At 43.8% G+C, this 19,864-nt stretch overlaps 1 protein-coding gene across 4 annotated transcripts in view; it reads left to right on the top strand.

Annotated features, from left to right (window-relative positions):
* NFIX (nuclear factor I X) overlaps positions 1–19,864 on the top strand; it is a 115,826-nt gene that overhangs the window by 34,578 nt on the left and 61,384 nt on the right. For 3 of the 4 annotated variants that reach the window (XM_044670336.1, XM_044670345.1, XM_044670353.1), the window contains exon 2: positions 1,566–2,097. In XM_044670336.1, the coding sequence (XP_044526271.1) occupies positions 1,566–2,097 (532 nt within the window). Of the gene's footprint in view, positions 1–814; positions 1,156–1,565; positions 2,098–19,864 lie in introns of those variants that run through there. The other variant, XM_044670329.1, reaches the window with a different exon arrangement.

The following is a 19,864-nucleotide window of genomic DNA, read 5'->3' on the forward strand; positions in this document are numbered from 1 at the left end:
TGTGAGTGGGGTGGGTGGGGGTGGGGTAGGGATAGGGGTGGGGAGCTGGATTTGGGTTTTTCTTTCTGCATATATCTTTTTTTTTTTTAATTGGAGGGATGCACAGGAGGGGAAATTGAAAAAAAAATTGGCTTTTGTTTACCTGGCGTGTGTGGCAACGGGCTTTCTCACTGCCTGCCATCTCTGACCTTTCTTTCTTTCCTTTCTCTTCTTTCCAAAGGGAAAAAAAATAATCCCCCCCATGTGCATGAAGGGTTAAGGGGGAAATGGGGGGGGATCTGAGAATCCAACCAAGCCCAGCCCCCCTTCTGTAGAAAACCAATAACACCCCCTTCCTTTTTAAAATTTTTACCTTCATCCTATCCTTTCTCCTCCTCCTCCCACTCCCTCCTTTCCACACCCCCCCACCCCCAACTCACAACTCTGTTGAGTCCAGAATTTCAGAATCTGGTGTTGGGCTTTGCCGGGATGCTTCGGAGGAATGGTAATTATTTATTTTTTCCAGATTTTATATTTAGCAAACAGGAGTCAAATATTATTTAACCTCCAAACCAAAAAAAAAAAAATAATGAAAGAAAGAATGAAAGAAAGAAAGAAAAAAGAAAGAAAGAAATCTTAGCTCTCTTTACACCTGACCGAGTGGAAAAAAGAGGGTAAAGGGGTCAGTGGGAAGATAGAGAAGGGGGTGGAAAAGGACCCAGTAGCTTTTAACCCTGCTGTGACCAAGGCCAGTCACCTTGTTTATTTGTTTATAGAATAATAAATGTCTGGTTTATTATTACTATGATTAACATGATTATTGATGTTATTAATAATGTCATGCTTACATAGTTAAGATTTGTATTTGATTAATATAAATGCTAGGGTAGATGTTAAAACTGATCTAGAAGGAAGAAAATGAAAAGGCACCTGGGGGTGGAGATCCAAATCTCTTTCGCCTCTGGTGGGTGTCATTTTCTTTTTTTGGGGGTTGCCAAAATTGAATAGTATCTGGGCTCCTGGGGGTTTCTGCATGCATGAGTCCTTGTGCATGAGTGTGCAGACATATATGTATAGATACTGTACCTCCATGAGATAATACAGAGATCCTCCCTGCAATATAACATGGATATTGCATGGGCGCAACAGAGTGCAATGGGGATGTCAGCTGCTTGTGTGTGTGAACAGAGATATTGTCTATGGGTGTATGTGTGTGTGTGTGTGTGTGTGTGTGTGTGTGTGTGTGTGAGAGAGAGAGAGAGAGAGAGAGAGAGAGAGAGAGAGAGAGAGAGAGAGAATGAGAATAGGTGTGTGTATAGGCACTCAGTGGCTCTCTCTCCTTTGGTTGCTGGGAGTGAGATGGGAGCAAGTGCCTGCCTGCTGGCTAAGCCGTCTAACCCTAGTTTCCTGGGGTGACTAGAAGGAAAAGAACTGGGGGGAAGGAGGGAGTCTATTTCCTTGTAGCATCCCTCGTCTAACACTTTTTGTTCTCTTTTCCTCCTCTTTTTTTCCTCCCCATCTTCCCCTCCCTCCCTTCCTGCCGGCTCCCCGCCTCGCCCCGCATGCTCCCGTCTTGCCGCCTGCAGGATGAATTCCACCCGTTCATCGAGGCCTTGCTGCCTCATGTCCGTGCCTTCTCCTACACCTGGTTCAATCTGCAGGCGCGGAAGCGCAAGTACTTCAAGAAACATGAGAAGCGCATGTCGAAGGACGAGGAGCGGGCAGTGAAGGATGAGCTGCTGGGGGAGAAGCCCGAGATCAAGCAGAAGTGGGCGTCCCGGCTCCTGGCCAAGCTGCGCAAGGACATCCGGCCCGAGTACCGTGAGGACTTTGTGCTGACCATCACCGGCAAGAAGGCCCCCTGCTGTGTCCTCTCCAACCCTGACCAGAAGGGCAAGATCCGCCGGATTGACTGCCTGCGCCAGGCCGACAAGGTGTGGCGGCTCGACCTGGTCATGGTGATTTTGTTTAAGGGGATCCCCCTGGAAAGTACTGATGGGGAGCGGCTCTACAAGTCACCCCAGTGCTCCAACCCCGGCCTGTGTGTCCAGCCTCACCATATTGGAGTCACAATCAAAGAACTGGATCTTTACCTGGCTTACTTTGTCCACACTCCTGGTAGGTCATTTTGAACAGTTTTCACCTTATTTTATTTACTTGGATTTACACTATCTTCCTCTTTATTTTATTCTTTTTAAAAAGATCAAAGCGCAGTAGGCCTCAGTAACACTTTAGCAGGGGCCTGCACTATTCCCCTGGTTTACTTTTTCTTTTCTATTTTTTTCCTTTCTTTCCCTTTCTATTCTTTCTCTGTTAGATGCCCTCACCACATCCCCTATTTTATGTCTCCATCTTTTGAAGGACTGTCTTGTTCCAGAAAAGCTTCATGACTCTTTGGTCTGGAACTGAAATGGCCCAGGATTTGTCCTGTGTTGGTGAGAGATTGCTAGAGGGGAGAATTCAATATTTATTGTTATATTTTTAAAAGAAAGTGAAGTGGTATTGGGGCACCACAGGGCTACCCCCTAGGTTGTTGCTAAACGTTGTTTTGCCATGGTACTGGGCAGAGTTAATGTCAGCGGGGAAATGAAACAGCAATGTTCTATGGATATCAGGCTAGATTCTCCCCTCTGTGAATCAGTAAAAATGAAAGAATGTGCCCAACACTAAGGTTCCCCGCTTTAGACACTGAGGCTGAAGATGAACTAGGTAGGAATGGGAAAGGGAGTTGTTTTGGTTAGGCCTAGTGGTTGCTGGAGAAGAATTGGGTAGTAATTTCACTGAGAAAGCTGGGGTGGGGGGAACTTAAGAGACTCTGCTTTCCTTTTCCAAAGCACTGACTCCTTACACTGTCTTTTTTTGGGACTAAACGGGTCAGATCTGTACTCTGGACATACTTAATGAATAGTAAATAAAAGTCAGGCACACTTGTGTGGCACATTGATGATGGCATGGCAGTTTCTATAATGACATATTTCTCATGCCACTCTCTTTGGCAGAGAATATTTTCCCTCCTAGAAAAAGCTTTTTTTTTTTTCTCTCTCTTTTAATCTCTTTGCTCTATGAGAATTTTCTTAGTACTTTTTTCTTCTTTACCCTTTTTACTTTCCTTTTGGGGTTTGGGGCTTTAATTCCTCTTCTATTTTTTCTTTCTCTCTCTTTTATAATTTCTTTCTGCTTTTGTTTTCTTACAAATTGAAACAGAGATGGCTGGTTAATTTTTAGCCTCCACTCAGCTACGCCCAATTTACTGCCGCCTTTGAAACCCAAACGAGCCGGCACTCTGTGATTAAGCAAAGCAGAAGTGTGTTTACATTATGCCCAACCAACTTGTAATGAGAGGGCTACCAAACCTTTTTCTTGTGTGTGTGTGTGTGTGTGTGTGTGTGTGTGTGTGTGTGTGTGTGTGTGTGTTTTCTTCCCCTTTCCTGTATTCTAGCTTTCTCTTTCTCATCTCAGTTCTTCCTTTCTCTGGTTAGACGATCATAGGAGAACGTAGCTCAACTTAATGGACTGTTTCAAATGTTCTTTTCTATGTCATGGTGTGTGTGTGTGTGTGTGTGTGTGTGTTCATGTGTCTTCTTTTCATTCAAGAAACAGGAAAAAAAGAGGGAAAACTGCTGCTATTAACATTCTATTTGGGTACTTGGGAGGGTGTCCATATATAAATAAAATTTCAGGCACTCTGAGTCTTGATTTTATAGGAACTCAATAGAGGTTGGTATTAGTTTTGTGTAGGAAGAGAGCTTTGGAAAAAAGGAATTATTTTTGTCCTGTTTCATCTGCTTTTTTCATGCCTAGAGAAGTGGCTTTCTTAGCATGGTGGCTGTGGGCACTGCCACTGGGCACTGTCTTCTTGCGCCTTTCTAGGTCTGTGACTAGCCCTGTAGGTGCTGAATGAATATGACCATTGCTGGCAAAGAGTAAACTATCAGATCAGGAGACTTCTCTTTTTTTTGAAAGATAAAACTACAACAACAACAACAACAAAAAGTAACTCTCCATTCTCATGTCTACTGACTGAGACAGAAGGTCTTTTTATTTATTTTTGGTTGGAAGTGACAGGAGAGACCTGCAACTTCATCATGCCATTTTCAGAGCCTGTGGGGCAGCTGTGACCCCAGGTTAACCTGTAGATGTCTTAGGAATTGGGTTGTGTACCCTCTGATAAGGAGAGAGGAAGGCTAAAAACTGTAGTCAAAATATGCCTTCCTTTCCCTCAACTCAGCCCTATGCAGCTTTCTACTTGAATCCTTACAGCTGAATTAGTCCTCAGTTTCCTCGTATTTTAGGTTACATTCTTGACTTCCATAAACTTGTAGCAAAGTTGGGATGAAGAGAATGTCACAAGAAACCATTTCACTGTTACATCTCTGGAGTTAACCAGGCAGACTTCATGGGGAAAGGAGGAATGACCTTCTGACTTAAAAAGCTCAGCGGCCTTGCCAGATTGAACGATTCTCACTATGTTCTCTGTGCAAAGCACTGACTCCTTCCATTGCCTTTTTTTGGGGGACTAAATGTGTCAGATCTATAGCCTGGACATACTTAATGCATAGTAAATAAACTCTGCTAAGGCTGAGTCTTCACAGTGAAAAAAAAGAGAGAAAATTAAGGCAGTTCATCAAATTATTTAGGCCCTGAAACCCTACATAATTCAAATGGATGAAAGTAAAAAAAAAAAATTGTCTCAATTTGAATAGCAACTCACTTCTTTGACTGAGCTGAATGGCATATTGGCTAGAGGAATTTGGGGGGATTCAGGGTACATGTAGGGCAATTGGGCCACAAGTGGGACTCTTTGTTTCTCCCTTTAGGAGAAAGGTAGTTGGGAGGTGGGATGTTGTAGTAGTGTATATTCCTTCATGGTCTGATCTAACTAGAACTCCTCTCCATTTGCTTATTCACTAAGCTGAGTTATCACCCTCTTCTCTTAACACATTGGATAGTTTAGGAGCTTGTGCCCAGCCCTGAACAATGACAGTTTGGGAAGGGATAGTGATTGTTTTTAGTATCCTCCCCTACCTCCTCTATTAGTCTCTCCCACACTTTCCAGCTATAAGATGGTGGCCCCTGGGGAAATTGTCTTTGGCTTAGGAAGGAGAATTTTGATTTTTCATCTATAAATATAGCAAATACATGTCCCAGAGTGAGCCACTTTCAATTGAGGTAGTATAAAAGTGAGTTTGAAAGGATGTTGCGCCATTTGCCAGGTGGTTGGGCTCTTGCAGTGCGTTTAGGCCATTGGTTGCCCCTTAGATGAAGCTTGAGGAAATGGCTTGCCTGGAGAAAGAGGACATAACAACAGTGGCGTGAAGAGCTTCATTCCGCTTCAAAAGGATGTTATCCGAATGAACATTTGTTCCCCAAATCTTCATTCTCGACCGAATAAGAGGAACGCTTTCTCAACATGAAGAAAAGCCTTTTGATTTGGGAGGCATATGAGTTTCCTGCTATGAGAGGAGAGGGTCTGGAATGGGAGACCAGATAAGAGATAAGGCTAAAATCTCTCGATTTTCTCTTGAGTTACAGAAGTGGTACTGAGGCTATTGTCCCCAAACTCCAGTGAAGAATTCTAAGGTATAGGCGAGAAACATCAAGCCCTCCTTGCCATGAGAACTGGTCTTTAAAAAGGCAAGAGCAAACTGAAAATACAAGACCCATTTCAATGCCCAGATGCTGTGCTGTATATGTCTATTGCTACTCCTGGCTAATGTTGCAACCCACAAAGGGTGGCAGCCTTGGGAGCATAAAAAGCTAGCATGAAAAGTCTTGAACAATGGGTATGCCGTACCTTGCCTTGAGTGCTTGGATAGTTCCTTGCCCCTCATCTTGCAGGTAACCAAGTGCCCATTTTACCTTGGACTCCAGGTGAACTTTGCCCAGGATCTAGGGAAGTCCACCGATACAAGAGCTTTCTTTCTTTTCCTTTTCCTTTCCCTCCAGAAGCTGGAGCTTTGCTAGAGCTAGAGTTTAGGGGCTAGAGAGTACTCTGCTCCCCTCTTCACTCAAAGGGTTGTTTGGGGGAAAGTAAAGCGGCTGGCTGCTCTTCCTGTCCTGTTGGCTTTGCTACTGTCCTTGAGTTTCAAATGTGCCACAGCCAGTACTTTTTGCTTCCCCCAGGTCTGCCTTATTTCCCAGTAAAAGATGAAGCGAGAGGGGACACCCATTTCAGGAGTCTCATTTTTTTCCTGCCCTCCTCACAACTCCTTCCTAGGAGAAACAGATAGGTGGCTATCCATTTGCTGCCTGACTTTGCCACTCCCTGAAATGACATTTGTATGCATCCTCCGAGGTTGTTCCATCTTGTGTGAGGGTAGGCAATGGAAGCTACCTCAAGAAGGTGCCCATCACCAGGTGGCAATATGGAAGGATCATTGGGTACAGGTGCAGAGGGGACACATGATCTCAGCAGTGGGTGGTAGGTAATAAAAATAAAAGTAGCTATATTCATTTAGTGTGTTACCATTTACAGAACACTTTTCTTATAAAAAGATTTATGAAGAAAGTAGGGCAAATGTTATTATTCACATTTTATGGATGGGGAAACTGAGACTCAGATTAAATACCTTACTTATGTGTGTACAGCTTACAGGTAACAGGATTGGGACTCAAAACTGGGTCCCTGGTTTCTCATGTTTGTTTTTTCCCTATGTGAGATTCCCTGGGCAAAAACAACAAACAGAAACTAAGAAGAAAAGTCAGACTCAGCTTCACCCTAACTATGGCTTTTTTTCTTGTTGCCTCTCATCCTGGTGTCCTGCTTACCTGCTATATTATACTTTGTCCCTGGGGCTCCCTATCTTTGCTACTTGGGGTAGGTGGCTATTTTGTTAGAAGTGTCTGTTTCTTAAGCTAGATTGGAAGCAGGAGCAAAAAGAAAACATCCCAATCTTTGTTTGGTCTGCTAAGGTATGGGACAACCATAAAAGAGCAGGGAAAGAGGACCACTTTTCCAGGATGTTCAGATCAGATGTGATCAGCCTATTTTCTCTTGACCTGAGGTCCAACACCTACCCTTTTCTATACGTGGAAAGTGGCTAAAGTTTCGAATACTGCACCAGTCGGAGAGTTTATAGTAGCAGAGGATTTAGATCAGGAGAAGGGACCTGATTCAAAATCATCTCTTTTAAGCTCCTCACTTTAAAGATGAGAAAACTGGGGCTCAAGAAGTTGCATGGCCCAGGGCCTCACGAGTAGTAAGTCCGAATTTAAAACTAGGTCTTTTGACTCTAAAGCTAGTTTGCTTTCCATAATACCACGCAGATTCCATTTCCTTGGCATCTCTTGTGATCCTATCACCCTCTATTGATTAGTTCATTTTAAGGTGAGAAAGGGTCCAAATGGGTGTTTATAAAGTATCCTAATGTTCCTGTAAGAGTCTAAGGCCTAAACCAGGAGACCTGGGACCTCCTTCAAGGCCATACTCCCGAGATGCCAAGGAAAAGGGAACTGCCTGGGATAGTGATTAGAAGGGGGAATTGGCAAGAATAGAAATGAGAGGGAAGTATCATTTTTCCTTTTCCCCACTCAGGTGTCCTGGAGCAGCTGGGCAGAGAGGGTAACACTCGGCTGCCCTCTCTGCCCAGGGGAGGTGGTTCTCTCTTTCTCCCTCTCCTTTCCTCTGTCTCAGGACCTGCCACGCTTCAGTTATTTTATCCTTTAGTGTCCAATTCAGAGGTCTTTTCAAAGGCCCCAGCCGTGTCAGCCCGGTGCTCACACAAAAGGCCTCTTTGATTTCTTGTTTGTTTTCATTTGCCAGTGGAAGGGGGAGGGGGAACGGAGAAAGAGCTTCTGGGTTTAAAAATTTTTTATTTGGGTTGCTTGCTTCATTCCCAGAGGACTTGGCTCCTTGGAACCTCAGTGCAGAGTTGGGGGTAGGAAAAAGAACAGCAACTTTCTGGGGGGTGTCCAAGAGAGGGGAGGGCAGGAGGTAGAACTACCCCAGTGTAAGGGAAGGTAGAGATAGATTTAGGAAGGATCAAGCCTTTGCCATCAAGAGAGCTGATGTTCGGAACTTGGCTAGACCCTCCCACGATTTGGGTGTAGAGAGGGAGGAGATAGAATACCTGACTCCAGAGACCTCTGTCCTACTATCTGTGCCCTTAATAAGCAGTTGTTTAGAGCACGAGTAGGGTGACTTTGCCCCCAGTTCTTTGTCAGGTATCTTTTGGTCATTATTGTGACTACAGATTGTACCTCAGAGTTCTTAGAATAAGGAGCAACAGGAGAAAGATCAGTGAAGCTCAGGGTTGGTTTTTTTTCTGAAATTCTCAAACTGCATTAAATGTTCAACTGTATTGGGTTAGGTGTCTCCACCTGAATTGAGCAAGGAGAGGTTGATTAAGAATAAATACCCACATGAACATTATGGCATATTTAGCACATGTCCTGACATACATAGAAGAATATAGAGAGAAGAGATATATTAGGAAACACAGATAGATATGTAGAGACCTACATCGAAAGAGAAACCGAAGACCCTAATTCCTGGGTGGGTCACTATGGGCATCAACAGCAGGGAGAATATATTGGTTGGGGGGGCACTTTAGCAGGGCCTCATTGGCAGATGGGAGGGGGAGGCTGGGGGGCTGAGAGATGGGTAAATTTAGATGCTGGCATTTCTGAAGACTAGTTTTCTTGGCACTGAGGGCACCATGGAAATCATTATGACAAATGCCCAGCCCTGTAGGCCGCTGACGCCATCTTAAGGACATTGGAGCTGTGGAGCTTGCTAGGCAAGAAGGGGGTTCCAGTAAGCAGAGAGAATGTTCAGAGCATTGGATGGTTGGGGGGGGTGCTTTACTGGACCTGGCTTTACCCTATTTTACCAATCTGTGGCCTGTTTTCTGGGCTTCTTTTAAAAACTGTAATTTAATTTTCCCAATTAATAACTTTTATTTATGCTTTTTTTTAACATCAGAATCATTTTTCCAATGTACTCCCCCCCCCACTGAATCTTCCCTTGTAACAAAGGAAAAATTGAGTAAAACCCAACCACCAAAGATCCTGCGTCTGACAGTAGTACATGCATCATTCCACATGCATGATCTCCTACCTCTCTACCGAGAAGAGGGAGGTAAGTTTCCTCCTCTTTTCTCTAGGACCAAGATTGGTCATTAAAATTAATCTGAATTCAACAACATTTTAGCATTGTTTTTCTTTATCTTATTAGAATCATTTTGTATATTGTTCATTTGGTGCTACTCTTTTCATTCTGTATCAATTTATAGAAGTCTTTCCATGTTTCTCTGAATTCTTCAGATTTGTCATTCCTTACAGAATTATGTTATTGCAATCATATGCCAAAGTTTATTCAATCATCCCTAACGTATGGGCACCTACTTGATTTTCAGTGTTTTGTTTTGTTTTGGGTTTTGTTTTGTAACCACAAATAGTGTCGATATGATTATTTTGTTATATACGGGACCTTTCTTTGTCATTGACCTCCTTGTGGTAGGAAAGTCGAAAGTGACATAGTGGACAGGATGTTGACCTCAGAGATAAGAAGGCCTGGGTTCAAATATTTCCATCAATACCTATTAGCTGTGTGACCATGTGCAATTCATGACCTATCTGAGCCTTAGTTTCTTCATCTGTAAAATGGGCATAATAATATCTGATGTGATATCTAAATGACACTTTGCAATGTTTAAAGTATTATATAAATATCAACTTTTAGACATATGCCCAAGAATGGCATGGCCATGATTTTTCTTGCATAATTCCAAATTATTTTCCAGAATCGTTGTACTAATTCCCGGCTCCGTCAATGAAGTATCATTGTTCCTATTTCCCTATGGTTCTCTAACATTGTTTATTTCTATTTTTTTTGTTATCTTCAACAATTTGATGAGGAAGAGGTAAAACCTTAGCATTGTTTGATAAATTAAAGAACTTAAACTACTCAAGAAGATACTTTTCAACAATAACTGCCTGGGGAAACTGGAAAGTGGTATGGCAGAAAATATTTTAGAAAGACATCTTACATCTTATACTGCAGAAAGCTCCAAATGGATATATGACCTACATCCAAGACCTCACTCATTTAAAAATCAGTCAAGTACAAAAGGAGCTACCTTTCAAAATTTTAGTGGGGAAGAATTCATCACCAAACAGGAGATAAAGGTAATTATAAAAATAAACAATTTTGAAAACAAAAAATTAAAAATTTGCATTAACAAAACCAATGTAATTATATTAAGAAGGGACATCGTTGATTGGGAAAAATCTTTACATCAAATATCTCTGATAAATGTCTTATAGACAAGATTTGTAGGAAACTGATACAATATATTGCAAAGAACCATACTTCGATAAGTGGTCAAAAGATAGAATCAATGTTTTCAAAAGAAGAAATTCAAGCCATTAACAAACATATGAAGTCATCTGAATCACTAGTAATAAGAGAATTATAAATTAAACAACTCTGAGGTTATACTTTATACCCATTAAATTGGCAAAGATGATAGAAGATCGCACAGTCCTAGAACTAAGGGCTAAAAGAGATTTTTAGAGATCATCTAGTTCAGCCTCTTTATTTTACAGATGGAGAAACTGAGGCCTGGAGAAGTTAAATAACTTCTTTAACATTACACAAGCAGCCACAGTTAGTGTTGGTGGGGCTGTTGGGGAAAAGTCCATCGTTATTACACTGTAGGTAGAGTTGAATTTGCTCTTTTAGCCAAATACTTCCAGGCTTTTTCTTTGGAAATTTGTATTGCTTTTGTCAGAGGAGTACCATATTTCTCTAAATGGTGGCAGTCATTTATTGGCCTGACCGAAGGGCTTTAATGAGGCTTCCCTCTTTTTCCTGCCCCTAACTACTATTGAATCAGCCCAATTTATCATACTGTTTCCGGTGGAAGTCACTCTGGGCCTTGACATTTAAAGTGGCTTGGTAATGTCAGTCTATGACAACCTTGGGCTAACATTAATAGAACTGGTACTCCAGAAAACTCCAGCTCACTCTCCTTGTTGAGTAAGCTCTAGTTCACTTAGAGAGCATTCATGTTAACAGAAGCATTCCAGTACATAATCAGGTGTAGCGTCCCAGTTAAACATATAGCAAATTGATCAAACCAAATTTCTTTTTGGTTAGGTAAAAATTGAGATTAATTTTGACTGTCAGATGAGAAATTATTTCACACCACAAATAGATGAATAAAATTTGTATCAGATCTATAAGAAAAGGTACAACCTCTCAGTACACCAGAGAATAAGGGTCTACAAACTGTAAAATGAATGATTTGGGGTGGACAGACTCAAGCATGGTAGAGAGGAATAGAGCTCTTCTTTAAGGGAAGAGAAGCTCTGTCCTCTTCTGTTGTAGGGTAAGGGAGATCAGATGGAGGCTGTGGAGATGAGATGCTAGGACATCAAGGTCTCCGTTCTAGGGCTTCACTAGATGGCCAAGCCTTTTGAAACCACTTCCATATCTTCTCATTTTCTTCTCTGTTTAGTACTTTGAAGTTGACAGGGCAGGTATTTATCACTCCCTTAAAGTAGAGTTAAAGAAAATGAGTCCTAGAGAGATCATGTAACTCAGGTCACTCAGCAAGTTCATGGCAAAGCTGGGACTAGAATCTTGATCTCTAATATAAGCCCTAGACTTTTCCCACTATGCCAGCATCACTGGGGTAGTATATTGAACTTCCCTGGTATTGCCAAATTGAAAAAAAAAAAAAACACTAGACAAGGCAGCTCCAACATCTGTTCCCAACAAATCCAAGTTGAACTTGAGGTTGGACGCCAGGGCCCACCCTGGTCCTCACCCCCTCTCTCCCAGGCTGGGCCAACACTCAGCTCGAGAGCTCCCCCCTCTGCCAAGCACACAGGGTATGCTGAGAAAGACATCCGGCAGGCACTGCTGTGATGCCAATCTCACCCTCTCTACTGACAGGCCCAGTTGGATAGGAGCACACTTAGTTCTTGGCAGGGGGGTGAAGTACTGATACAGACCTAGAATGCAGGTGAGGCCTTTGATATCTGGGACCCCAGTTTCTTAGTGTACCTTCCAAGAGCAGCAATTTTGAGGGGATCCTGGTACAACCTGGTTAGCATTATACCCAAGCTGTTATGCTAAGAATCAGTTTGGAATTTAATTTTTAAATATGAATGTAATGATTTTAGTTGATCCTTTCTTTCCTTGGCTCACCATTGGCCTTTTTCTTGGAGATTCCACTCTCATCATCTTACTTTGGGACTCTAGGAATCCGTGGGGAAAGGGTACTTTGTCTTGGGTTCCCATGTATTGGCTCTGGCTAATGGAACTTGGACTCTGGGAAAATGGAGCGGGTCTCTATGAAGAAATAGAGGTATTTAAAGTAAAAGGAATTTCCATCTTTTGCTCCAACTACATTTCTGACCTACTGGGACAAAGGGAGGGAACTGCAAAGGATGAGATCTCTGGTGTCTGGTTCGGTTTCCCCCTCCCTTTCTCTCTCTGAGGAGCCTTCCCAAGGAGCCTTTTGCAGGCTGGAATAACATGCCTATCTCGGAGCTCTGCATTCTCCTGCCAGCAGCTGTGAGGAAGTTCCTGCTTTGCAGAGATAGCTCAGTGTGTGGCGGTCAGTGTCTGTCCTGGGCACTTGCTGTGGGAGAGGAATAAGTCTACACATTCAGTGACCCTAGCCAGGCAGATGGAAGGCTTTTTGTTTTATCGATGTGATAGATATTCAATTCAGATCTATGTGGGGAGCTAGGATCATGGTGTCATAGGATTTCGAGCCATAAGGGACATTATGGATCACCCCAGATCTGTCATCTTAGGCCTTAGCCCAGACAAATTAGTATTTCAATCTTTGGACTAAGCCTGGGGACCTTCGTGGCCCTCCGCTGCCCCTCCCCGGGAATTTCAGCCTTTTTTTCTGCTCCGGGACTGGCTTGGACACGGAGTGATTAAAACCCGGATTCTGGAGCTGGCCTGCAGGCAAGAGGGACAGAAGAGGCATGCTGCTCCAGAACTAGCCCGGCCTCCATCCGCCAGGGCAGGGTGGTGTGGTGTGGTGTGGCGTGGCTGGTGTGGCGTGGCGTGTCAGCTGGGCCTGGCTAGCTCCCGAGCCCCACACAGAGGCAGGCTGGGAGCAGCCGAATCACTCTGCTCCTTCAGTCCTCCCCAGGGGCCGAGGCGGGATTGCTGGCCGAGAAGTGGCCTGCTTGGCAGTTTCTTGTTGCTCCAGCTTAGCTGTCGGGAAGAACCCGGCTCCCTAACCTTTCCCAGGAGAGCAAAGGTTTCCCTCGATAGGAAGAGACTGGGGGGTTGGGGCGGCAGGAAGGTCCGATCTGTTCCCTAGGTTGGAAGACTGCCTTGCTTCCACCCAAGGCGTCGGAGCTGTCCTCCTGCCCCCTTCCCCCTTCGCCCCAGCCGCCCCCCATTCTCTATCCTTTCTCGTTCCCCTTAGGGATTTGCAGGGTCACTGAAACGGCTCCTCCTTCTCCCATTTCCCGCTCCAAACTCAGTCCAAAGCAACGGCAACGCTTCGCCTTCTGGGGCTTATTTTATTCTAATGCTTTGTTTTTGGCAGCAAAACTCTTAACGGAAAGAGATGGGGTGGGGCCGGGGGGGGGAGGGTGGGGAGGGGTGGCGCTCCTACTCCAGCCCAGCTGTAGGAGAGCCGGCCGCAGGGGTCGGAGTCAGGGTCGGGAACTAGAGATCCAGCCCGTGGAAATCCGAAACTCAGAATGAGAGAGGCGGAGAATCTCGGGAGGGCTCGTGGGAGGCTAGGTAGGCCCCTCTGGGCACCAAACCTCCCGGGGGAAGAGGACAGACACCTGGTGATTCTTGTAGACTGGGCGTCCGGTAGCGTACAGGTCCCCCCTGAGGCGATCTCCAGGAGACTGGGGCGGGTGTAGCCTTCTGGGAGTATACCCTTATTATTCCTGCAGATTATATCACCATTAGTATATAATTATTGTATAATGGGCGTTATTACATAATGTCCGTTATATAACGCTCAGCCGGAGATACAGACAGTAGGGATATTATATATGTCTATGTATAGACACCTTCCTCACACTGGATATGTGGTCACATCATAACCATCATGTAAATACTTTCCTGAGCTGGGCTATAAATTTCCGAAGAGTGACGTCAACAGGCTCCTTACTGCGTTTGGAGGCGGAGGGGGGAAGGGAGGGTGAGAATATTTGGCCCCACCTATCTCTTATGACATCATCGTTTCCTTAGCAACCGTGTGCTCCCAAGGGGGACAAAGCAAAGAGAAGACTTTAAAAGAAGGGGGATATGGATAAAAATCCAAATGAGGAAATGAACCCCCTACACACAAATATATCTCTAAGTGGAGAGGAGAGAAATCCTATGGAATCATCTCTTCTAGGGGTTAGGATAACGATCTTGGGCAGTTAAAATTCCCCATCCTTCCAAGGTTTTCCTTTCACTTTCCTGTGTTTTTCTGTTCCCTTTTTTTTCAGACAAGGAATCCCACCACTTAAACTGGGCCCTTCTAAAGTCCTTGGCCCCATTTTGGTTTCTAAGCTGCAAGAAAGACGAAGAGTAGACTTCAGGTAGTGTCCCTGAGAACCAAGGAAATAATAAAGCCTTAGGAGATTGGGCCCAGAAAGAAAGAGGAAAATAATGAAGACAATTTAACATATAGAGAGTAGGTGGGAGAGGACATTAACAATTATTTTTTCAAATGTATGAAATATTTTTTGTATAAGATGATGAGTAACTCTGAATATCTTCTGAGACCAGGAGAGGATGTTGTCTTTTCAGGAAGATGAAAGGATTAAAGTTAGTCCTGAGGAGGGAAAGGTGTGTGCACTGGAATAGGTCTGTCAATGAGGCTGTTCATCTCCTTGCCCTGATGTCTAGATGCATGATAAGCTTTAGGCTGGTTCTAAGGCAAGGACGAGATCACTATAGAGGAGTAGCATCCCCTGGAGAGACAAACTTCAAACTGTAGTTTGACTTGACTGAAGATTGGCCCCACAGAGGGGTAGCTTTTGCAGGGTATTTATTGCCCTCAAATACATCTTTTTCCCTGTTATTTCCACCAATAATTCACTAAAGAGCCTTAAGAAGTGAAAGTTGAACCCCTATCACTTGGGCTTTTGGAATATCTCTTCCCATTGGGCCACTAATGAAAAGCACTAGTTATTGGAATACATGAAGCAGTCAGCTGGTTACTGAGGATAGGGCCCTTGGCCCAGTTGGCAAAGGGCACATGATACAGACTGGGCAGGAAACAAGAAAAAGACAAGAAAACAAAGAAAAAAAAAACAAGAAAAAAATTTTTTTCTGAAAAATCTAAATTCAGTCTTTTTTCTTGACATGGCAATTAAGGGTTATGCCCTCTCCCTATCCTCAGTATTATCACTGCTTTATTAGCTGATTTGCAATTTTTGTAGTTGTTTACCAGAAATCTACATGCTCAGTTATATCGAAATGGATAGAGTGCTAGGCTTGGAATCAGGAAGACCTGGGTTCAGAATTTTCTGACATGTATTAGCTTTGTAACCCCAACATGGCCAAGTCCCTTAAACTCTCAATGTTGTCCCCACACAACTCTCCAAGACTACAGAATTACAGAAAGGTCAATGATCAAAATCAATGAAGGGAGTTTTCACGTCGGAAGTTCCCCATATAGATGAAATCACAGGTCCATTTACCTCTGTCTCCCAACACCCCAACCATCACCAAAAAAACAACAATCAACTAAGCTATCCTAGTAGTTCTTATCACAAGGTATTATTCTTTCACATTATATGCCGTGGACTTTTCACTATAATGTTGGAAACACTTTCTTTTGCCTGCAGCAGTGCTTGCTTAAGCCTTTATCTGTAGATACAAAGTCAGAAGGATGACCTTGATGAGCTAAAAGGTTCTGCCAGACTATGGAGAGCCTGACTATGGGATGTGAAGCATGGCTTTACCAACAGGGTCATCATTACCACTATCCTCAAGACTGGGTCCAGGTTGACAGTGCAGGGATCTTGCCTAGATGAAGAAGTTGGCTGGAGACAGAGGTTCAGTAGAGCTACGTCTTCTATTTTGTGTGCTGAGCACCGCTTCTTGTTCCAGGTCCTGGAGTGGTACCACCAATGAACGTGGATGGGAATGTATTACCCACGGGGTCCCAGCAGGGCTCTGCATGCTCAGTCCAAGAGCAGCCTCAAGGAGAGCAGCTGTACCTCCAAAAACAAAAGACCAGTGGAGCTTAGTGGATCAACAGTCCTCCGGATATTAGCCAGCTCATGAGATGTATCTAAGGGAGAGGCTCTGGGCCCAGGAGATGGGGCAAGACATTTTATTTATAGTGTCATGGTTTATAAAGTAGAACCTGCCTATGAATCTCTGGGCACAGTTTCAAAATCAGCCATTTCTTCTAAGTTACCTCCAGCTAGACTGTTAGTATAATGCTGCTGGGCAGGAGTGACCTGGCCCCACGTGGGGAGATGACTTAGGAACAGTGCTGAGACTCACTGTCTAATATTAGATTTTGCAACCCAGAGATTCATTAATATAATTATTCAACTACTGGCCTGGCTTGGCAAGGCCTCTTCTTTAACCATCCTTATCTTTAGCAAAGAGCTCTGTCAGGATTGTCCTTGGTATTCCTTGTTCCCACACAACGGGCAGAGTGCATGAGTTGGCCTGGCCACTGCCCCTTTCCTTGGATGGGCTTGGCTTCCCATCCCAGCAGCTCTTGCTTCTCACAGCATGGAAAGGCTTTTATATGTCTTGTTCCCTGCAGGAAAAACAGCAACAGATATCCTCTCCCTGCAGCAGAAGCTGATAATCTGCCACCTGCTGTCAAGTGTTGTCCAGGGCTTCGGTGTATTAGGGGTTGCCATCACCAAGAAGCCTTGGCTGGTATTGCAGCAGGGGCTATCAGGCCAGGGTTTTTGCTCTTTCCGGGAAAGGAAAGTTGTAGGAAAGTTGTTACTGGATTCAGGTAGGAAGGAGCTGACCTTCCTCAGTTTGAGAAGCTGAGATAGTTGGCTTCAGAGGCTTGTTTTGTTTTAGAAATCAGAGATAAGGGAAATGGAGGGATTAAAAAAAGTGGAGAGTGGAGTTCTTGATTTGAGTTGGGAATATTTTAGTTGATTTTAGAAAGTTGAGTCTAGAGAGGTCCCTGAGGATTGTGAGCAATAAGGAAGAAGCTATTTGGTATTTTGTTGGAATAAACTGGAGTAACTATTTCCCCAAATATGTTTTATTTATATTAGCGAATATAGATGGTGTCAGAGAAATGAGGATTGTCCCCTGGCTCTTTATGTATCTGAAGGTCTTGATTTAGAGTAGTGCTTCTCAGGTCATTGGACCTTCTGTCTTCATAGTCTGGACAGCTTCCTCTTGTACCCCATGGCTATCCCTGAATGGGAGCTACCCGTGAAGGCTTCCTGTGCACTCATACTTTCTGGATCCCATGTGTTTTACAGACCTGTCCTTCAGGGCTGCTGAACTGATGATCCCTGTCTAGGGATCTTTTCTGCTGCTAGATCATGCTTTTCTTATTGATGCCCTTTGGTGCACACTGGCAGGGATAACATTGTGTGTGCCCATTGGAACTGTTTGCCTTTTGTCAGAAAGCAGATCCTTCTCTTTGAAGACACCCCAACCTACCTCTTCATGAAGGTGTTCGCAGATGTTACACATTGCACATATTTTTAAACTTTCTCAATGTATTGATCAGTTGTGCTGACTCTTTTTTCTTTCTAAAAAATACTATTTGTTATATAGGATGACTGAAAGGAAAAGGAAGGGAAGGGGGAAGGAGAGTAGGACACCATGGTTATGTAAGAAACAGAAAACATCAATAAAAATTTGAAAACAAACAGACAAAAAAACCAATGTCATCTTAATGTCCTGAGCTGAAAAGAATGTCCCTCAAGAGGCTCTGAGAGGTTACTATGATGGCATGGACTGAGATTTGTTGCCGTCCTTTAGCTGGGACATTTCTACTGGCCCTATTCAGTGGTTTTTGGTTATTGATGTTAATTTTGAATTATTAATGGTTTAAAATGGAGTCATCTTTTAGTATAGGTTACAAATAGCCTCTCTTGGAGAGTCTCTCTTGGGAGAGTCAACCCAACTCATCTTTGTTGCCTTCCGCCTTCTCCTTCAAGCCTCCGACCCTTTCATCTAAAGGTACCTCATCTCCTATCTTTCCTTTGTCCATCTGATGAGCCTCCTCTCTTTTATCTAGCCTTCACTTTGCTCTCTTTACCTCATTCACAGCAGGAATCACTAATTCCTTTGTCTTATTTGCTTTTTTTTTTTTTTTTTTTAGTTCCTATTTTCTCATAACCTAAATCCTCCTTACAGTCTATCTTCCTTTCCTGGCATCAAGCCCTACTTGAACCGATGAAGGGGAGGCTTGACCACAATCCCTTACTCTTCTGCCTTACACCGAGGGCAGCCTGGCCACCTAGCCACAATGCAACCTGTTTAGAGTACAATGAGATAGCTATTTATCAGAAGGTATTTCTGTTCTGGCCAAAGGCACCTTTTCCTTATTAAATGTAGCATATATTTAAGATTGTATTACACGAACCAAGGTCGGTTTCATTCTGTTACTTTTAGTATGATACTTTCTGGCGGGCAGGGACAATTTCTGCCTTCCTTACTTTTTTGATGGCGTCTGTCTTTGTTAGGTTGCTTCATCAGGCTATTTGGTGACAGACACACCCATGCCTCATTTCCACTCATCACCTGCACGTATGCACAGGCACACACATCCCTGGTACATACATGTGCATACAGCATTCTATTAATCTACCATTTTTGAACCTAGAGTCACAGACATTCAACAATTCACACACAAATGCTACACTCCACTGTGGGATGAGAGTGTAGCTGTAATTAATATGCTGTTCATATGTATACACGCTCCCATCCCCTGATAAACAGAAGATAAATACATTTTCTCATCTATCCTATATTCATTTATACACACACACATCCCTTGATAATCACAGATACGAACATTCTTTCCCCCACTGTAAAAACCACCAAGGGACACACCCACCAGATAGTCAGCACACATAGACTCCAAACCCATATGCATATTTGGGAAAAACATTCCAGTAGTAGATAATAAATACCCTGTGTGGAGCCTGAGACTAAGGGATGATCTTAAATATTCATAGCCTGCTCCTTGTTAGCTTTCTGAGGAGGAGAGGGCCTTGTCAAGGTCTCCTCTCCTCACGGCCACAGTGGGCCAGGCATGGCAATGCCCCCCTTGCCAAAGGCTGTCGGGGGAGCCCTGCGGCTGCAGAAGTGGCTGGTACAGCTGCCTGGCATAAGCAGGTGCCGGCTGTGGCTCCTTCATGGCAGCCGCTCCCTCAACACTGCTGCTGGAGGTGTGAGCCCACAGTGGCGGCCAGCACATGCCCCCTGAGAGCTTATGGAGAAACAGCTGCCACCAACACCTGAGGCTTTGCTGGGCTTCGTGGTCTGTTCCTAGGAGTCTGGGCCACTCGCCACACATATTTTCCCAATAGCAGAGGAAGGTTAGTGAAGTGAGGGAGGAAGAGCCCCTCTCCCTGGGCAGCCAGTCATTACATATACAGAGATCCATCAGGATCCAGATCCTTCTCTTCTCCCTATGCCCTCCTCCCAGACATGAGTATACCTAAAGGCCACCCTTGAATAAGGGACGTAGAGTAATGCAGAGTCCCTAACCCCACCTACCCAGACCTCATAGTTTCTTTGTTGATGAATAGAGGCATACTTGGCTGTTTTCATGGCCACATCATATACATGAGGCAGCATTGCTCTATGTTTTAACATGTGTAGTCCCACATAGCATACCTAAGTGTAGCATGCTATTATAGAGTAGTGGAATACTCAACTTTCTTAAGTTTATTGAAAGAAAGAAAGAAAGAAAGAAAGAAAGAAAGAAAGAAAGAAAGAAAG

Source organism: Gracilinanus agilis, chromosome 1 (assembly GCF_016433145.1).
Source record: "Gracilinanus agilis isolate LMUSP501 chromosome 1, AgileGrace, whole genome shotgun sequence".
In the NCBI taxonomy this organism is placed as follows: Eukaryota; Metazoa; Chordata; class Mammalia; order Didelphimorphia; family Didelphidae; genus Gracilinanus; species Gracilinanus agilis.